Genomic DNA, 19,491 nt, shown 5'->3' on the forward strand with positions numbered 1-19,491 from the left:
GAGGATGGGAAGGTAAAATCAAACACTAGTGTTTTGTGCTGAAACAAAGGAGATTACAATGGGATGAGAGAAGAGCTAGCTAAGGTAGACTGGGAGCAAAGACTTTATGGTGAAACAGTTGAGGAACAGTGGAGAACCTTCCAAGCGATTTTTCACAGTGCTCAAGAAAGGTTTATACCAACACAAAGGAAGGACGGTAGAAAAAGGGAAAATCGACCATGGATATCTAAGGAAATAAGGGAGAGTATCAAATTGAAGGAAAAAACATAAAAGTGGCAAAAATTAGTGGGAGACTAGAGAACTGGGAAATCTTTAGGGGGCAACAGAAAGCTACTAGAAAAAGCTATAAAGAAGAGCAAGATAGATTATGAGAGTAAACTTGCTCAGAATATAAAAACAGATAGTAAAAGTTTCTACAAATATATAAAACAAAAAAGAGTGGCTAAGGTAAATATTGGTCCTTTAGAGGATGAGAAGGGAGATTTAATAATGGGAGATGAGGAAATGGCTGAGGAACTGAACAGGTTTTTTGGGTCGGTCTTCAGTGGAAGACACAAATAACATGCCAGTGACTGATGGAAATAAAGATATGATAGGTGAGGGCGTTGAGATGATTGTAATCACTAAGGAGACAGTATTGGGCAAGCTAATGGGGCTAAAGGTAGACAAGTCTCCTGGCCCTGATGGGATGTATCCCAGAGTGTTAAAAGAGATGGCTAGGGAAATTGTAAACGCACGAGTGATAATTTATCAAAATTCACTAGACTCTGGGGTGGTCCCAGAGGATTAGCAAACGTGACACCACGGTTTAAAAAAGGAGATAGGCAGAAAGCAGGTAATTATAGGCCCTTGAGTTAAACTTCAGCAGCAGGGAAGATGCTGGAATCTACACAGTAGGGAAGATGCTGGAATCTATCAAGGAAAAAATAGCAAGGCATCTGGATGGAAATTGTCCCATTGGGCAGGCACAGCATGGGTTCATAAAGGGCAGGTCGTGCTAATTTAGTGGAATTTTTTGAGGACATTACCAGTGCAGTAGATAACAGGGAGCCAATGGATGTGGTATATCTGGATTTCCAGAAAGACTTTGACAAGTGCCACACAAAAGGTTGCTGCATAAGATAAAGATGTATTGCATTAAGGGTAAAGTAGTAGTATGGATAGAGGATTGGTTAATTAATAGAAAGCAAAGAGTGGGGATTAATGGGTGTTTCTCTGGCTGGCATTCAGTAGCTAGTGGTATCCCTCAGGGATCAGTGTTGGGCCCACAATTGTTCACAATTTACATAGGTGATTTGGAGTTGGGGACCAAGGGAAATGTGTCCAAGTATGCAGACGACACTAAGATGAGTGGTAAAGCAAAAAGTGCAGAGGATACTGGAAGTCTGCAGATGGATTTGGATAGGTTAAGTGAATGGGCTAGGGTCTGGCAGATGGAATACAATGTTGACAAATGTGAGGTTATCCATTTTGGTAGGAATAACAGCAAAAGGGATTATTATTTAAATGATAAAATATCAAAACATGCTGCTGTGCAGAGAGACCTGGGTGCGCTAGTGCGTGAGTACCAAAAAGTTGGTTTACAGGTGCAACAGGTGATTAAGAAGGCAAATGGAATTTTGTCTTCATTGCTGGAGGGATGGAGTTTAAGACTAGGGAGGTTATGCTGCAATTGCATAAGGTGTTAGTGAGGCCACACCTGGAGTATTGTGTTCAGTTTTGGTCTCCTTACCCGAGAAAGGATGTACTGGCGCTGGAGGGCGTGCAGAAGAGATTCACTAGGTTAATCCCAGAGCTTAAATGGTTGGATTACGAGGAGAGGTTGAGTAGACTGGGACTGTACTCGTTGGAATTTAGAAGGATGAGGGGGGATCTTATTGAAACATAAAATTATGAAGGGAATAGATAGGATAGATGCGGGCAGGTTGTTTCCACTGGCGGGTGAAAGCAGAACTAGGGGGCATATCCTCAAAATAAGGGGAAGTATCTATGGAATTCCTTGCCCAGTGAAGCAGTTTAGGCTTTTTCATTAAATGTTTTTAAGATAAAGATAGATAGCTTTTTGAAGAATAAAGGGATTAAGGGTTATGGTGTTCAGACCGGAAAGTGGAGCTGAGTCCACAAAAGATCAGCCATGATCTCATTGAATGGCGGAGCAGGCTCGTGGGGCCAGATGGCGTACTCCTGCTCCTAGTTCTTATGTCTACAAAGAAAGGACCACAATTGAGCAACATCTTGTATGAATCAAAGACACTCCTGGAGCGATGCCAGGTACATAGGCCGTATGCCCCTGTGGTTGGCTGATTGCCTGTTATGAACAATTAAGGACCATGTTGTTTGATTAAGAATACAGACTGTACTCAAGCAGCCCGCACTTGCAAAACCCAAAACATCTATTAGATGCGATTCTGCAAGTGGGCAGCACTTGGACGATCCGAAGTTTGCTAAAAGCTACATTAACAACCAATTTAAGTTAATCAGTCAAGCTCATAACATGGCTTATTAATGCTTGCAAGAGACGGTGTACAATGATATGCAGGGACTGTTCTCTGCAGGCAAAGTAAATATGTTCAAGCCTTGTGCAATATTCAAGTTCTACCAAGTGCACTATTTCCCTTTGTAACTGCCTGCTCCCATTTGAGGTATTCACTGTGCCTTTCCAACTTGCCATCATCTGCAAACCTGGATACAGAACTCCACAATCCTTAAAAAGGTATTACAAAACTCCACAATTATTCAAAGGTATTGATAAGCATTGTGAAAAGCTGAGATTTCAGTACAAATCCCTGGTGAACATCACTTGCTATGTACTTCCAGAGTACTTACTCTCTGTATCCTACACCCTTTCACAGTTCCAAGCCAGGACACAAGGTTGCTTCCAATTCTGTTTTTATTTGGTCTTGAGATGTGTGCATCACTGGCAAGGTCAGCATTTATTGTACATTCCCAATTCCTGTAAGCAGATCAACTGAGCTGCCTTCTTGACCCACTACAGTCTATGTGATAGTTCAGATTTTTCTAAATTTAATTTTCACAATATTGCCAGGAAAATGTTTTTTTTTTGTTTTGAATATCACGGTCATGTTGTTATATGCTGCAAAAAAGGATTGCGGTGGTGTGACTGGCTTAATTGAATTCGAGGCAGAAATACTGCAAAAGTCAAAAATCAGTAAGAAGGGTGTGAACGCAAGTGATTTGATGTGGTTATAAATGGAGGGAACCAGGAGAACATGGATAAACATTTGCATCAGGTAAAGAAAAGAAGTGGGTTGAAGTTGGTTGTTGCATTTCAAAAGGGAACATATATAATTGAAAGAATGTGAAAGATTGTAAATAGATGAGACAGAATAGTGTAAAATGTTGGGGAATTCATTTTGATAATTAGTGAAAATTTGATTTAGATACAGCATTTGGTCATTTTGAAGCATGGTAGCATAGTGGTTAGCACTATGGCTTCACAGTGCCAGGTCCCATGTTCAATTCCCGCTTGGGTCACTGTCTGTGCGGAGTCTCCACGTTCTCACCGTATCTGCGTGGGTTTCCTCCGGGTGCTCCGGTTTCTTCCCACAGTCCAAAGATGTGCAGGTTAGGTGGATTGGCCATGATAAATTGCCCTTAGGTTAGATGTGGTTGCTGGGTTACAGGGATAGGGTAAGGTGTAGGCTTAAGTGGGGTGCTCTTTCACTAATTAATGCCCACAATCAGAACGCAATTAAATAGGCATTTAAAATACAATTATGACAGGAGATTTGTCTATCTTCAGTTTCATTATTTCCTCAACTACAATTCTTGCATTTACATTACTTTTAGGGTGCAGTTGAAGAGCAAATGAAGATGGTACAGATGCTTTATAGTGAAACGTTGGTGGGACAACTAATAAACAGAGAACTTGCATTTTTATGGCACATTTCATGACCTCAAGAGGCCACGAAGCAATTGAAATGAAATGAAATGAAAAAGAAAAATGAAATGAAATGAAATGAAAATTGTTTATTGTCACAAGTAGGCTTCAAATGAAGTTACTGTAAAAAGCCCCTCGTCGCCACATTCCGGCGCCTGTTCGGGGAGGCTGTTACAGGAATCGAACCGTGCTGCTGGCCTGCCTTGGTCTGCTTTCAAAGCCAGCGATTTAGCCCTGTGCTAAACAGCCCCTTAAGCCAATTAAGTAGATTTGGAAGTATAGCCATTATTGCATTGTGCAAACAAGGTCTCACAAATAACAATGTGATAATTGCCAGGCAAGTTTGTATTAAAGGGAAAATACAGAGAATGTTGGAAATGCAGGTTGAGCAGCATCCGTAGAGAGAGAACGTGTTAACGTTACGAGTCAGTTTGGCTCTATATCAGAACTGAAAGAGGGAAAATCTGTTAGATACTGTACAGTAAATGGAAGTGATTGCAACAAAAGTGGAGCAAACCTAAGAAGAGATGGATGACCAGGTGCGGAGGAGGAAGAGTAAGTAGGAGGTGTTGGCATCAAGACAAAAAGAGGGGTTTAGTATGGAAGAGAAAGGGCTCAGTCTTAACTGTTGACCTCAATGAGGAGACCCGAGGACTGTATAGCTAAAGATGTTTAACACAGATTGAGTGGGGGTAGGGGGTGCAGATGTTTCACAGTGATTGGGTGGGGGTAGGTGGTGCAGATGTTTAGTAGAGATTGGATGGGTGTTGGTGCAAATCCTGAGCAGAGATTAGGTGGGTGTCGCTGGTGCAGATGTTGAGCAGAGACTGGGTGCATGTTGTTATTGTGGATGTTGAGCAGAGATTGGGTGAGTGGTGGTGCAGGTGTTGAGCAGAGATTGGGTGAGTGGTGGTACAGATGTGGTGTAGAGATTGGGTGGTGGTGCAGATGTGGTGTAGAGATTGGGTGGGTGTAGATGGTGCAGAGATTGGGTGGGTGTAGGTGGTGCAGAGATTGGGTGGGTGTAGGTGGTGCAGAGATTGGGTGGGTGTAGGTGGTGCAGAGATTGGGTGGGTGTAGGTGGTGCAGAGATTGGGTGGGTGTAGGTGGTGCAGAGATTGGGTGGGTGTAGGTGGTGCAGAGATTGGGTGGGTGTAGGTGGTGCAGAGATTGGGTGGGTGTAGGTGGTGCAGAGATTGGGTGGGTGTAGGTGGTGCAGAGATTGGGTGGGTGTAGGTGGTGCAGAGATTGGGTGGGTGTAGGTGGTGCAGAGATTGGGTGGGTGTAGGTGGTGCAGAGATTGGGTGGGTGTAGGTGGTGCAGAGATTGGGTGGGTGTAGGTGGTGCAGAGATTGGGTGGGTGTAGGTGGTGCAGAGATTGGGTGGGTGTAGGTGGTGCAGAGATTGGGTGGGTGTAGGTGGTGCAGAGATTGGGTGGGTGTAGGTGGTGCAGAGATTGGGTGGGTGTAGGTGGTGCAGAGATTGGGTGGGTGTAGGTGGTGCAGAGATTGGGTGGGTGTAGGTGGTGCAGAGATTGGGTGGGTGTAGGTGGTGCAGAGATTGGGTGGGTGTAGGTGGTGCAGAGATTGGGTGGGTGTAGGTGGTGCAGAGATTGGGTGGGTGTAGGTGGTGCAGAGATTGGGTGGGTGTAGGTGGTGCAGAGATTGGGTGGGTGTAGGTGGTGCAGAGATTGGGTGGGTGTAGGTGGTGCAGAGATTGGGTGGGTGTAGGTGGTGCAGAGATTGGGTGGGTGCAGGTGGTGCAGAGATTGGGTGGGTGCAGGTGGTGCAGAGATTGGGTGGGTGCAGGTGGTGCAGAGATTGGGTGGGTGCAGGTGGTGCAGAGATTGGGTGGGTGCAGGTGGTGCAGAGATTGGGTGGGTGCAGGTGGTGCAGAGATTGGGTGGGTGTAGGTGGTGCAGAGATTGGGTGGGTGTAGGTGGTGCAGAGATTGGGTGGGTGTAGGTGGTGCAGAGATTGGGTGGGTGTAGGTGGTGCAGAGATTGGGTGGGTGCAGGTGGTGCAGAGATTGGGTGGGTGCAGGTGGTGCAGAGATTGGGTGGGTGCAGGTGGTGCAGGGATTGGGTGGGTGCAGGTGGTGCAGGGATTGGGTGGGTGTAGGTGTTGAGCAGAGGTTGGGTGGGTGTAGGTGTTGAGCAGAGGTTGGGTGGGTGTAGGTGTTGAGCAGAGGTTGGGTGTGTGTAGGTGTTGAGCAGAGGTTGGGTGGGTGTAGGTGTTGAGCAGAGGTTGGGTGGGTGTTGCTGATGCTGAGCAGAGGTTAGTTGGGTGCTGGTGCAGGTGTTGAGTAGAGGTTGGGTGGGTGTAGGTGTTGAGCTGAGGTTGGGTGGGTGTAGGTGCTGAGCAGAGGTTGGGTGGGTGTTGCTGATGCAGATGTTGAGCAGAGGTTGGGTGGGTGTAGGTGTTGAGCAGAGGTTGGGTGGGTGTAGGTGCAGGTGTTGAGCAGAGGTTGGGTGGGTGTAGGTGCAGGTGTTGAGCAGAGGTTGGGTGGGTGTAGGTGCAGGTGTTGAGTACAGGTTGGGTGGATATAGGTGTTGAGCAGAGGTTGGGTGGGTGTAGGTGTTGAGCAGAGGTTGGGTGGGTGTAGGTGTTGAGCAGAGGTTGGGTGGGTGGAGGTGTTGAGCAGAGGTTGGGTGGGTGTAGGTGTTGAGCAGAGGTTGGGTGGGTGGAGGTGTTGAGCAGAGGTTGGGTGGGTGTTGCTGATGCAGATGTTGAGCAGAGGTTGGGTGGGTGTAGGTGTTGAGCAGAGGTTGTGTAGGTGTAGGTGTTGAGCAGAGGTTGGGTGGGTGTATGTGTTGAGCAGAGGTTGGGTGGGTGGAGGTGTTGAGCAGAGGTTGGGTGGTTGTAGGTGCAGGTGTTGAGCAGAGGTTGGGTGGGTGTAGGTGCAGGTGTCGAGTAGAGGTTGGGTGGATATAGGTGTTGAGCAGAGGTTGGGTGGGTGTCGGTGTTGAGCAGAGGTTGGGTGGGTGTAGGTGTTGAGCAGAGGTTGGGTGGGTGTAGGTGTTGAGCAGAGGTTGGGTGGGTGTAGGTGTTGAGCAGAGGTTGGGTGGGTGTAGGTGTTGAGCAGAGGTTGGGTGGGTGGAGGTGTTGAGCAGAGGTTGGGTGGGTGGAGGTGTTGAGCAGAGGTTGGGTGGGTGGAGGTGTTGAGCAGAGGTTGGGTGGGTGGAGGTGTTGAGCAGAGGTTGGGTGGGTGGAGGTGTTGAGCAGAGGTTGGGTGGGTGTTGCTGATGCAGATGTTGAGCAGAGGTTGGGTGGGTGTTGGTCTTGAGCAGAGGTTGGGTGGGTGTAGGTGTTGAACAGAGGTTGGGTGGATATAGGTGTTGAGCAGAGGTTGGGTGGGTGTAGGTGTTGAGCAGAGGTTGGGTGGGTGTAGGTGTTGAGCAGAGGTTGGGTGGGTGTAGGTGTTGAGCAGAGGTTGGGTGGGTGTTGCTGATGCTGAGTAGAGGTTAGGTGGGTGCTGGTGTTGAGCAGAGGTTGGGTGGGTGTGGGTGTTGAGCAGAGGTTGGATGGGTGTAGGTGTTGAGCAGAGGTTGGGTGGGTGTAGGTGTTGAGCAGAGGTTGGGTGGGTGTAGGTGTTGAGCAGAGGTTGGGTGGGTGTAGGTGTTGAGCAGAGGTTGGGTGGGTGTTGCTGATGCTGAGTAGAGGTTAGGTGGGTGCTGGTGTTGAGCAGAGGTTGGGTGGATGTAGGTGTTGAGCAGAGGTTGGAGGTGTTGAGCAGAGGTTGGGTGGGTGGAGGTGTTGAGCAGAGGTTGGGTGGGTGTAGAGGTTGGGTGGGTGTAGGTGTTGAGCAGAGGTTGGGTGGGTGTAGGTGTTGAGCAGAGGTTGGGTGGGTGTAGGTGTTGAGCAGAGGTTGGGTGGGTGTAGGTGTTGAGCAGAGGTTGGGTGGGTGTAGGTGTTGAGCAGAGGTTGGGTGGGTGTAGGTGTTGAGCAGAGGTTGGTGGGTGTAGGTGTTGAGCAGAGGTTGGGTGGGTGTTGCTGATGCTGAGCAGAGGTTGGGTGGGTGTTGCTGATGCTGAGCAGAGGTTGGGTAGGTGTTGGTGCAGGTGTTGAGTAGAGGTTGTGTGGGTGTAGGTGTTGAGCAGAGGTTGGGTGGGTGGAGGTGATGCAGATGTTGAGCAGAGGTTGGGTGTTGAGCAGAGGTTGGTTGGGTGTAGGTGATGCAGATGTTGAGCAGAGGTTGGGTGGGTGTTGGTGCAGGTGTTGAGCAGAGGTTGGGTGGGTGTAGGTGTTGAGCAGAGTTTGGGTGGGTGTAAGTGTTGAGCAGAGTTTGGGTGGGTGTAGGTGCAGGTGTTGAGTAGAGGTTGGGTGGGTGTAGGTGTTGAGCAGAGGTTGGGTGGGTGTAGGTGTTGAGCAGAGGTTGGGTGGGTGTTGCTGATGCAGATGTTGAGCAGAGGTTGGGTGGGTGTAGGTGTTGAGCAGAGGTTGGGTGGGTGTAGGTGTTGAGCAGAGGTTGGGTGGGTGTAGGTGTTGAGCAGAGGTTGGGTGGGTGTAGGTGTTGAGCAGAGGTTGGGTGGGTGTAGGTGTTGAGCAGAGGTTGGGTGGGTGTAGGTGTTGAGCAGAGGTTGGGTGGGTGTAGGTGTTGAGCAGAGGTTGGGTGGGTGTAGGTGTTGAGCAGAGGTTGGGTGGGTGTAGGTGTTGAGCAGAGGTTGGGTGGGTGTAGGTGTTGAGCAGAGGTTGGGTGGGTGTAGGTGTTGAGCAGAGGTTGGGTGGGTGTAGGTGTTGAGCAGAGGTTGGGTGGGTGTAGGTGTTGAGCAGAGGTTGGGTGGGTGTTGCTGATGCTGAGCAGAGGTTGGGTGGGTGTTGCTGATGCTGAGCAGAGGTTGGGTAGGTGTTGGTGCAGGTGTTGAGTAGAGGTTGTGTGGGTGTAGGTGTTGAGCAGAGGTTGGGTGGGTGGAGGTGATGCAGATGTTGAGCAGAGGTTGGGTGTTGAGCAGAGGTTGGTTGGGTGTAGGTGATGCAGATGTTGAGCAGAGGTTGGGTGGGTGTTGGTGCAGGTGTTGAGCAGAGGTTGGGTGGGTGTAGGTGTTGAGCAGAGTTTGGGTGGGTGTAAGTGTTGAGCAGAGTTTGGGTGGGTGTAGGTGCAGGTGTTGAGTAGAGGTTGGGTGGGTGTAGGTGTTGAGCAGAGGTTGGGTGGGTGTAGGTGTTGAGCAGAGGTTGGGTGGGTGTTGCTGATGCAGATGTTGAGCAGAGGTTGGGTGGGTGTAGGTGTTGAGCAGAGGTTGGGTGGGTGTAGGTGTTGAGCAGAGGTTGGGTGGGTGTAGGTGTTGAGCAGAGGTTGGGTGGGTGTAGGTGTTGAGCAGAGGTTGGGTGGGTGTAGGTGTTGAGCAGAGGTTGGGTGGGTGTAGGTGTTGAGCAGAGGTTGGGTGGGTGTAGGTGTTGAGCAGAGGTTGGGTGGGTGTAGGTGTTGAGCAGAGGTTGGGTGGGTGTAGGTGTTGAGCAGAGGTTGGGTGGGTGTAGGTGTTGAGCAGAGGTTGGGTGGGTGTAGGTGTTGAGCAGAGGTTGGGTGGGTGTAGGTGTTGAGCAGAGGTTGGGTGGGTGTAGGTGCTGAGCAGAGGTTGGGTCGGTGTAGGTGTTGAGCAGAGGTTGGGTGGGTGTAGGTGTTGAGCAGAGGTTGGGTGGGTGTAGGTGTTGAGCAGAGGTTGGGTGGGTGTAGGTGTTGAGCAGAGGTTGGGTGGGTGTTGCTGATGCTGAGCAGAGGTTAGTTGGGTGCTGGTGCAGGTGTTGAGTAGAGGTTGGGTGGGTGTAGGTGTTGAGCAGAGGTTGGGTGGGTGTAGGTGTTGAGCAGAGGTTGGGTGGGTGTAGGTGTTGAGCAGAGGTTGGGTGGGTGTAGGTGTTGAGCAGATGTTGGGTGGATATAGGTGTTGAGCAGAGGTTGGGTGGGTGTAGGTGTTGAGCAGAGGTTGGGTGGGTGTAGGTGTTGAGCAGAGGTTGGGTGGGTGTAGGTGTTGAGCAGAGGTTGGGTGGGTGTTGCTGATGCTGAGTAGAGGTTAGGTGGGTGCTGGTGTTGAGCAGAGGTTGGGTGGGTGTAGGTGTTGAGCAGAGGTTGGATGGGTGTAGGTGTTGAGCAGAGGTTGGGTGGGTGTAGGTGTTGAGCAGAGGTTGGGTGGGTGTAGGTGTTGAGCAGAGGTTGGGTGGGTGTAGGTGTTGAGCAGAGGTTGGGTGGGTGTTGCTGATGCTAAGTAGAGGTTAGGTGGGTGCTGGTGTTGAGCAGAGGTTGGGTGGATGTAGGTGTTGAGCAGAGGTTGGAGGTGTTGAGCAGAGGTTGGGTGGGTGGAGGTGTTGAGCAGAGGTTGGGTGGGTGTAGAGGTTGGGTGGGTGTAGGTGTTGAGCAGAGGTTGGGTGGGTGTAGGTGTTGAGCAGAGGTTGGGTGGGTGTAGGTGTTGAGCAGAGGTTGTGTGGGTGTAGGTGTTGAGCAGAGGTTGGGTGGGTGTAGGTGTTGAGCAGAGGTTGGGTGGGTGTAGGTGTTGAGCAGAGGTTGGGTGGGTGTTGCTGATGCTGGGCAGAGGTTGGGTGGGTGTTGCTGATGCTGAGCAGAGGTTGGGTGGGTGTTGGTGCAGGTGTTGAGTAGAGGTTGTGTGGGTGTAGGTGTTGAGCAGAGGTTGGGTGGGTGGAGGTGATGCAGATGTTGAGCAGAGGTTGGGTGTTGAGCAGAGGTTGGTTGGGTGTAGGTGATGCAGATGTTGAGCAGAGGTTGGGTGGGTGTTGGTGCAGGTGTTGAGCAGAGGTTGGGTGGGTGTAGGTGTTGAGCAGAGGTTGGGTGGGTGTTGATGATGCAGATGTTGAGCAGAGGTTGGATGGGTGTAAGTGTTGAGCAGAGTTTGGGTGGGTGTAGGTGCAGGTGTTGAGTAGAGGTTGGGTGGGTGTAGGTGTTGAGCAGAGGTTGGGTGGGTGTTGCTGATGCAGATGTTGAGCAGAGGTTGGGTGGGTGTAGGTGTTGAGCAGAGGTTGGGTGGGTGTAGGTGTTGAGCAGAGGTTGGGTGGGTGTAGGTGTTGAGCAGAGGTTGGGTGGGTGTAGGTGTTGAGCAGAGGTTGGGTGGGTGTAGGTGTTGAGCAGAGGTTGGGTGGGTGTAGGTGTTGAGCAGAGGTTGGGTGGGTGTAGGTGTTGAGCAGAGGTTGGGTGGGTGTAGGTGTTGAGCAGAGGTTGGGTGGGTGTAGGTGTTGAGCAGAGGTTGGGTGGGTGTAGGTGTTGAGCAGAGGTTGGGTGGGTGTAGGTGTTGAGCAGAGGTTGGGTGGGTGTAGGTGTTGAGCAGAGGTTGGGTGGGTGTAGGTGTTGAGCAGAGGTTGGGCGGGTGTAGGTGTTGAGCAGAGGTTGGGTGGGTGTAGGTGTTGAGCAGAGGTTGGGTGGGTGTAGGTGCTGAGCAGAGGTTGGGTCGGTGTAGGTGTTGAGCAGAGGTTGGGTGGGTGTAGGTGTTGAGCAGAGGTTGGGTGGGTGTAGGTGTTGAGCAGAGGTTGGGTGGGTGTTGCTGATGCTGAGCAGAGGTTAGTTGGGTGCTGGTGCAGGTGTTGAGTAGAGGTTGGGTGGGTGTAGGTGTTGAGCAGAGGTTGGGTGGGTGTAGGTGTTGAGCAGAGGTTGGGTGGGTGTCGGTGTTGAGCAGAGGTTGGGTGGGTGTAGGTGTTGAGCAGAGGTTGGGTGGGTGTAGGTGTTGAGCAGAGGTTGGGTGGGTGTAGGTGTTGAGCAGAGGTTGGGTGGGTGTAGGTGTTGAGCAGAGGTTGGGTGGGTGTAGGTGATGCAGATGTTGAGCAGAGGTTGGGTGGGTGTTGGTGCAGGTGTTGAGCAGAGGTTGGGTGGGTGTAGGTGTTGAGCAGAGTTTGGGTGGGTGTAAGTGTTGAGCAGAGTTTGGGTGGGTGTAGGTGCAGGTGTTGAGCAGAGGTTGGGTGGGTGTAGGTGTTGAGCAGAGGTTGGGTGGGTGTTGCTGATGCAGATGTTGAGCAGAGGTTGGGTGGGTGTAGGTGTTGAGCAGAGGTTGGGTGGGTGTAGGTGTTGAGCAGAGGTTGGGTGGGTGTAGGTGTTGAGCAGAGGTTGGGTGGGTGTAGGTGTTGAGCAGAGGTTGGGTGGGTGTAGGTGTTGAGCAGAGGTTGGGTGGGTGTAGGTGTTGAGCAGAGGTTGGGTGGGTGTAGGTGTTGAGCAGAGGTTGGGTGGGTGTAGGTGTTGAGCAGAGGTTGGGTGGGTGTAGGTGTTGAGCAGAGGTTGGGTGGGTGTAGGTGTTGAGCAGAGGTTGGGTGGGTGTAGGTGTTGAGCAGAGGTTGGGTGGGTGTAGGTGTTGAGCAGAGGTTGGTGGGTGTAGGTGTTGAGCAGAGGTTGGGTGGGTGTTGCTGATGCTGAGCAGAGGTTGGGTGGGTGTTGCTGATGCTGAGCAGAGGTTGGGTAGGTGTTGGTGCAGGTGTTGAGTAGAGGTTGTGTGGGTGTAGGTGTTGAGCAGAGGTTGGGTGGGTGGAGGTGATGCAGATGTTGAGCAGAGGTTGGGTGTTGAGCAGAGGTTGGTTGGGTGTAGGTGATGCAGATGTTGAGCAGAGGTTGGGTGGGTGTTGGTGCAGGTGTTGAGCAGAGGTTGGGTGGGTGTAGGTGTTGAGCAGAGTTTGGGTGGGTGTAAGTGTTGAGCAGAGTTTGGGTGGGTGTAGGTGCAGGTGTTGAGTAGAGGTTGGGTGGGTGTAGGTGTTGAGCAGAGGTTGGGTGGGTGTAGGTGTTGAGCAGAGGTTGGGTGGGTGTTGCTGATGCAGATGTTGAGCAGAGGTTGGGTGGGTGTAGGTGTTGAGCAGAGGTTGGGTGGGTGTAGGTGTTGAGCAGAGGTTGGGTGGGTGTAGGTGTTGAGCAGAGGTTGGGTGGGTGTAGGTGTTGAGCAGAGGTTGGGTGGGTGTAGGTGTTGAGCAGAGGTTGGGTGGGTGTAGGTGTTGAGCAGAGGTTGGGTGGGTGTAGGTGTTGAGCAGAGGTTGGGTGGGTGTAGGTGTTGAGCAGAGGTTGGGTGGGTGTAGGTGTTGAGCAGAGGTTGGGTGGGTGTAGGTGTTGAGCAGAGGTTGGGTGGGTGTAGGTGTTGAGCAGAGGTTGGGTGGGTGTAGGTGTTGAGCAGAGGTTGGGTGGGTGTAGGTGTTGAGCAGAGGTTGGGTGGGTGTAGGTGCTGAGCAGAGGTTGGGTGGGTGTAGGTGTTGAGCAGAGGTTGGGTGGGTGTAGGTGTTGAGCAGAGGTTGGGTGGGTGTAGGTGTTGAGCAGAGGTTGGGTGGGTGTAGGTGTTGAGCAGAGGTTGGGTGGGTGTTGCTGATGCTGAGCAGAGGTTAGTTGGGTGCTGGTGCAGGTGTTGAGTAGAGGTTGGGTGGGTGTAGGTGTTGAGCAGAGGTTGGGTGGGTGTAGGTGTTGAGCAGAGGTTGGGTGGGTGTAGGTGTTGAGCAGAGGTTGGGTGGGTGTAGGTGTTGAGCAGATGTTGGGTGGATATAGGTGTTGAGCAGAGGTTGGGTGGGTGTAGGTGTTGAGCAGAGGTTGGGTGGGTGTAGGTGTTGAGCAGAGGTTGGGTGGGTGTAGGTGTTGAGCAGAGGTTGGGTGGGTGTTGCTGATGCTGAGTAGAGGTTAGGTGGGTGCTGGTGTTGAGCAGAGGTTGGGTGGGTGTAGGTGTTGAGCAGAGGTTGGATGGGTGTAGGTGTTGAGCAGAGGTTGGGTGGGTGTAGGTGTTGAGCAGAGGTTGGGTGGGTGTAGGTGTTGAGCAGAGGTTGGGTGGGTGTAGGTGTTGAGCAGAGGTTGGGTGGGTGTTGCTGATGCTAAGTAGAGGTTAGGTGGGTGCTGGTGTTGAGCAGAGGTTGGGTGGATGTAGGTGTTGAGCAGAGGTTGGAGGTGTTGAGCAGAGGTTGGGTGGGTGGAGGTGTTGAGCAGAGGTTGGGTGGGTGTAGAGGTTGGGTGGGTGTAGGTGTTGAGCAGAGGTTGGGTGGGTGTAGGTGTTGAGCAGAGGTTGGGTGGGTGTAGGTGTTGAGCAGAGGTTGTGTGGGTGTAGGTGTTGAGCAGAGGTTGGGTGGGTGTAGGTGTTGAGCAGAGGTTGGGTGGGTGTAGGTGTTGAGCAGAGGTTGGGTGGGTGTTGCTGATGCTGGGCAGAGGTTGGGTGGGTGTTGCTGATGCTGAGCAGAGGTTGGGTGGGTGTTGGTGCAGGTGTTGAGTAGAGGTTGTGTGGGTGTAGGTGTTGAGCAGAGGTTGGGTGGGTGGAGGTGATGCAGATGTTGAGCAGAGGTTGGGTGTTGAGCAGAGGTTGGTTGGGTGTAGGTGATGCAGATGTTGAGCAGAGGTTGGGTGGGTGTTGGTGCAGGTGTTGAGCAGAGGTTGGGTGGGTGTAGGTGTTGAGCAGAGGTTGGGTGGGTGTTGATGATGCAGATGTTGAGCAGAGGTTGGATGGGTGTAAGTGTTGAGCAGAGTTTGGGTGGGTGTAGGTGCAGGTGTTGAGTAGAGGTTGGGTGGGTGTAGGTGTTGAGCAGAGGTTGGGTGGGTGTTGCTGATGCAGATGTTGAGCAGAGGTTGGGTGGGTGTAGGTGTTGAGCAGAGGTTGGGTGGGTGTAGGTGTTGAGCAGAGGTTGGGTGGGTGTAGGTGTTGAGCAGAGGTTGGGTGGGTGTAGGTGTTGAGCAGAGGTTGGGTGGGTGTAGGTGTTGAGCAGAGGTTGGGTGGGTGTAGGTGTTGAGCAGAGGTTGGGTGGGTGTAGGTGTTGAGCAGAGGTTGGGTGGGTGTAGGTGTTGAGCAGAGGTTGGGTGGGTGTAGGTGTTGAGCAGAGGTTGGGTGGGTGTAGGTGTTGAGCAGAGGTTGGGTGGGTGTAGGTGTTGAGCAGAGGTTGGGTGGGTGTAGGTGTTGAGCAGAGGTTGGGTGGGTGTAGGTGTTGAGCAGAGGTTGGGTGGGTGTAGGTGTTGAGCAGAGGTTGGGCGGGTGTAGGTGTTGAGCAGAGGTTGGGTGGGTGTAGGTGTTGAGCAGAGGTTGGGTGGGTGTAGGTGCTGAGCAGAGGTTGGGTCGGTGTAGGTGTTGAGCAGAGGTTGGGTGGGTGTAGGTGTTGAGCAGAGGTTGGGTGGGTGTAGGTGTTGAGCAGAGGTTGGGTGGGTGTTGCTGATGCTGAGCAGAGGTTAGTTGGGTGCTGGTGCAGGTGTTGAGTAGAGGTTGGGTGGGTGTAGGTGTTGAGCAGAGGTTGGGTGGGTGTAGGTGTTGAGCAGAGGTTGGGTGGGTGTAGGTGTTGAGCAGAGGTTGGGTGGGTGTAGGTGTTGAGCAGAGGTTGGGTGGGTGTAGGTGTTGAGCAGAGGTTGGGTGGGTGTAGGTGTTGAGCAGAGGTTGGGTGGGTGTAGGTGTTGAGCAGAGGTTGGGTGGGTGTAGGTGTTGAGCAGAGGTTGGGTGGGTGTAGGTGTTGAGCAGAGGTTGGGTGGGTGTAGGTGTTGAGCAGAGGTTGGGTGGGTGTAGGTGTTGAGCAGAGGTTGGGTGGGTGTAGGTGTTGAGCAGAGGTTGGGTGTAGGTGTTGAGCAGAGGTTGGGTGTAGGTGTTGAGCAGAGGTTGGGTGGGTGTAGGTGTTGAGCAGAGGTTGGGTGGGTGTAGGTGCTGAGCAGAGGTTGGGTCAGTGTAGGTGTTGAGCAGAGGTTGGGTGGGTGTAGGTGTTGAGCAGAGGTTGGGTGGGTGTAGGTGTTGAGCAGAGGTTGGGTGGGTGTAGGTGTTGAGCAGAGGTTGGGTGGGTGTAGGTGTTGAGCAGAGGTTGGGTGGGTGTAGGTGTTGAGCAGAGGTTGGGTGGGTGTAGGTGTTGACAGAGGTTGGGTGGGTGTAGGTGTTGAGCAGAGGTTGGGTGGGTGTAGGTGTTGAGCAGAGGTTGGGTGGGTGTAGGTGTTGAGCAGAGGTTGGGTGGGTGTCGGTGTTGAGCAGAGGTTGGGTGGGTGTTGCTGATGCTGAGCAGAGGTTAGTTGGGTGCTGGTGCAGGTGTTGAGTAGAGGTTGGATGGGTGTAGGTGTTGAGCAGAGGTTGGGTGGGTGGAGGTGTTGAGCAGAGGTTGGGTGGGTGGAGGTGTTGAGCAGAGGTTGGGTGGGTGGAGGTGTTGAGCAGAGGTTGGGTGGGTGGAGGTGTTGAGCAGAGGTTGGGTGGGTGGAGGTGTTGAGCAGAGGTTGGGTGGGTGGAGGTGTTGAGCAGAGGTTGGGTGGGTGGAGGTGTTGAGCAGAGGTTGGGTGGGTGGAGGTGTTGAGCAGAGGTTGGGTGGGTGGAGGTGTTGAGCAGAGGTTGGGTGGGTGGAGGTGTTGAGCAGAGGTTGGGTGGGTGTAGGTGTTGAGCAGAGGTTGGGTGGGTGTAGGTGTTGAGCAGAGGTTGGGTGGGTGTAGGTGTTGAGCAGAGGTTGGGTGGGTGTAGGTGTTGAGCAGAGGTTGGGTGGGTGTAGGTGTTGAGCAGAGGTTGGGTGGGTGTAGGTGTTGAGCAGAGGTTGGGTGGGTGTAGGTGTTGAGCAGAGGTTGGGTGGGTGTAGGTGTTGAGCAGAGGTTGGGTGGGTGTAGGTGTTGAGCGGAGGTTGGGTGGGTGTAGGTGTTGAGCGGAGGTTGGGTGGGTGTAGGTGTTGAGCGGTGGTTGGGTGGGTGTAGGTGTTGAGCAGAGGTTGGGTGGGTGTAGGTGATGCAGGTATTGAGCAGAGGTTGGGTGGGTGTAGGTGTTGAGCGGAGGTTGGGTGGGTGTAGGTGTTGAGCGGAGGTTGGGTGGGTGCAGGTGTTGAGCAGAGGTTGGGTGGGTGTAGGTGATGCAGGTGTTGAGCAGAGGTTGGGTGGGTGTAGGTGTTGAGCGGAGGTTGGGTGGATGTAGGTGTTGAGCGGAGGTTGGGTGGGTGCAGGTGTTGAGCAGAGGTTGGGTGGGTGTAGGTGATGCAGGTGTTGAGCAGAGGTTGGGTGGGTGTAGGTGTTGAGCAGAGGTTGGGTGGGTGTAGGTGATGCAGGTGTTGAGCAGAGGTTGGGTGGGTGTAGGTGTTGAGCGGAGGTTGGGTGGGTGTAGGTGTTGAGCGGAGGTTGGGTGGGTGTAGGTGTTGAGCGGAGGTTGGGTGGGTGTAGGTGTTGAGCGGAGGTTGGGTGGGTGCAGGTGTTGAGCAGAGGTTGGGTGGGTGTAGGTGATGCAGGTGTTGAGCAGAGGTTGGGTGGGTGTAGGTGTTGAGCGGAGGTTGGGTGGATGTAGGTGTTGAGCAGAGGTTGGGTGGGTGCAGGTGTTGAGCAGAGGTTGGGTGGGTGTAGGTGTTGAGCAGAGGTTGGGTGGGTGTAGGTGTTGAGCGGAGGTTGGGTGGGTGTAGGCGATTCCCTCTCATTGTCGACTCTCTAACATATTAAGAATGTTCCTTCAGACTGGGGTCCATCGGAGGCAAACAATAGAGATGAATGCTGAGCTGGGTTCATGCCGCCGTCACAGCAGCGCTGAATTCACAACTGCCGGTTGCCGCTGCCAGACTCACCTGAGGGTTGCTCTGCTCGTCGAACCGGTCCTTGCGATATATGGTGAATCCTTGACTCAGTATCCCCTGGTAACGGCCAATCCGCGCCCCTCGGCGGGATACATAACCGTCAGCAGCCATGAGAACAGCACGCACGACCTCAAACACACTCAGCCCCTAACCACTGATCACTCGTCCGCTCAGCAAGGAGCTAACCGCCGGCGCCCAGACAATTGCGCAGGCGCGATGCCGATCACCAGGACCATTGCTAATTAGTCATTAATACCTGCCTGGTTCCGACGCATTTCAGATGGCAGCCAATGAGGTCTGTGTATATCTCGCGTGCTGCCGCTTGCTCCACCCCCTTGGTGGCTGAGCCACGAGGGCGACAGGCAGGCTGACTGTTGTGGAGGTTTGTTCATGTGGATGGAGCCCCCTCTCTACCAGGGGGAGTGGACTTTTACCACATGCATGATATAATTGTTAAGGTGTAGAAGGAAGCATTCAGCCTATTGTGTCTGCACCAGCTCTCCAAATGAGCACTGTGACTTATGTCAGTCCCCCCTGCTTTATCCCCACACCGCTGCACACTGTTTCTATTCAAATAATCATTTAATACCTCTTGAATAGTGCATTCCAGACTGAAACCACTCGCCCTGTGAAAACGATTTTTCTCAAATCACATTTGTTTCTTTGGCAAATCACACTAAATCTGTACCCTCCTGCTCGTGATTATTCTATCTGGTTCAGCTCATTTCTTTCGAACGTCTCTATCAAATCTCTTCTTAGCTTTCTTCACTCCAAGGAGAACAGTCTCAACTTCCCCAATCTATTCTCATAACTGAAGTTTCTCATCCCTGAACCATTCTTGTAAACCTCCTCTGCACTCCAATGCATTCATATCCTTCCGACAGTACTCCAGCTGTGGTCTAACTAGTGTCTTGCTTAGGTTCAACATAACCTTCTTACTCTTATACTCTAAGCCCCTATTAATAAAGGAGGTTGAGGGGCGACCTGATAGAGGTATACAAAATTATGAGGGGCATAGACAGAGTGGATAGTCAGAGGCTTTTCCCCAGGGTAGAGGGGTCAATTACTAGGGGGCATAGGTTTAAGGTGAGAGGGGCAAGATTTAGAGTAGATGTACGAGGCAAGTTTTTTACGCAGAGGGTATTGGGTACCTGGAACTCGCTACCGGAGGAGGTAGTGGAAGCAGGGACGAGAGGGACATTTAAGGGGCATCTTGACAAATATATGAATAGGATGGGAATAGAAGGATACGGACCCAGGAAGTGTAGAAGATTGTAGTTTAGTCGGGCAGTATGGTCGGCACGGGCTTGGAGGGCCGAAGGGCCTGTTCCTGTGCTGTACATTTCTTTGTTCTTTGTTCTTTGTTAAAGCTCAGGATACTATATGCTTTGTTAACCTCTCTCCGCCTGTCCTGTACCTTCAATGCTCTATGCATATATACACTTAAGTCCTTTTGCTCCTGCAGCTCTTTAAGAATTTTACCCTTATTTTACATGGTCACCCATGTTCTTCCGAACCAAAATCCAAAAGCTCATACTTGACTGCATTGAACCTCATCTGCCCACTCCACCAATTTGTCTATGTCCTGTTGAAGTTCTACATTGTCCTCCTCACAGTTTACAATACATCCAAGTTTTATATCATCAACAAACTTAGAAATTGTCCCCTGCGCAACAAGATCTAGATCATTAAGGGCTGGTTTAGCTCAGTGGGCTAGGCAGCTGGTGCAGAACAAGGCCAGCAGCATGGGATCAATTCCTGTACCAGTTTACCTGAACAGGTGCCGGAATGTGGCGACTAGGGGCTTTTCACAGTAACTTCATACTTGTGACAATAACATAATATAAATATATAATTAATATATATCAGGAAAAGCAAGGGTCCCAATACCAATGAAGGCAACGACTGTATTGTAGCCAGATTTGCAGATGATACAAAGATAAGTAGGAAAGCAAGTTGTGAGGCAGATATAAAGAGTCTGCAAAGGAATATAGATAGGTTAAGTGCATACGTAGAAATCTGGTAGATGGAGTATAATGTGGGAAAGTGTGAGGTTTTCTGCTTTGAAGGGAGAATAGGAATGCAGAATATTATTTAAATGGAGAGAGGTTATGGAATATTGCAGTACAGAGGGATGTGGCGACTAGGGGCTTTTCACAGTAA

The 19,491-nt window shown here is 51.8% G+C and overlaps 1 protein-coding gene across 3 annotated transcripts in view; it reads right to left on the minus strand.

Moving 5' to 3' along the window:
• Nucleotides 1-17,520, minus strand: part of LOC140425344 (1-aminocyclopropane-1-carboxylate synthase-like protein 1) — an 81,493-nt gene extending 63,973 nt beyond the window's left edge. For all 3 annotated transcript variants that reach the window (XM_072509508.1, XM_072509505.1, XM_072509506.1), the window contains exon 1: nt 17,320-17,520. In XM_072509508.1, the coding sequence (XP_072365609.1) occupies nt 17,320-17,439 (120 nt within the window). In that variant the 5' untranslated portion in view covers nt 17,440-17,520. The remainder of the gene's footprint in view (nt 1-17,319) is intronic.
• Nucleotides 17,521-19,491: the final 1,971 nt, after the last annotated feature.

The sequence above is a fragment of the Scyliorhinus torazame genome, chromosome 6 (assembly GCF_047496885.1).
Source record: "Scyliorhinus torazame isolate Kashiwa2021f chromosome 6, sScyTor2.1, whole genome shotgun sequence".
In the NCBI taxonomy this organism is placed as follows: Eukaryota; Metazoa; Chordata; class Chondrichthyes; order Carcharhiniformes; family Scyliorhinidae; genus Scyliorhinus; species Scyliorhinus torazame.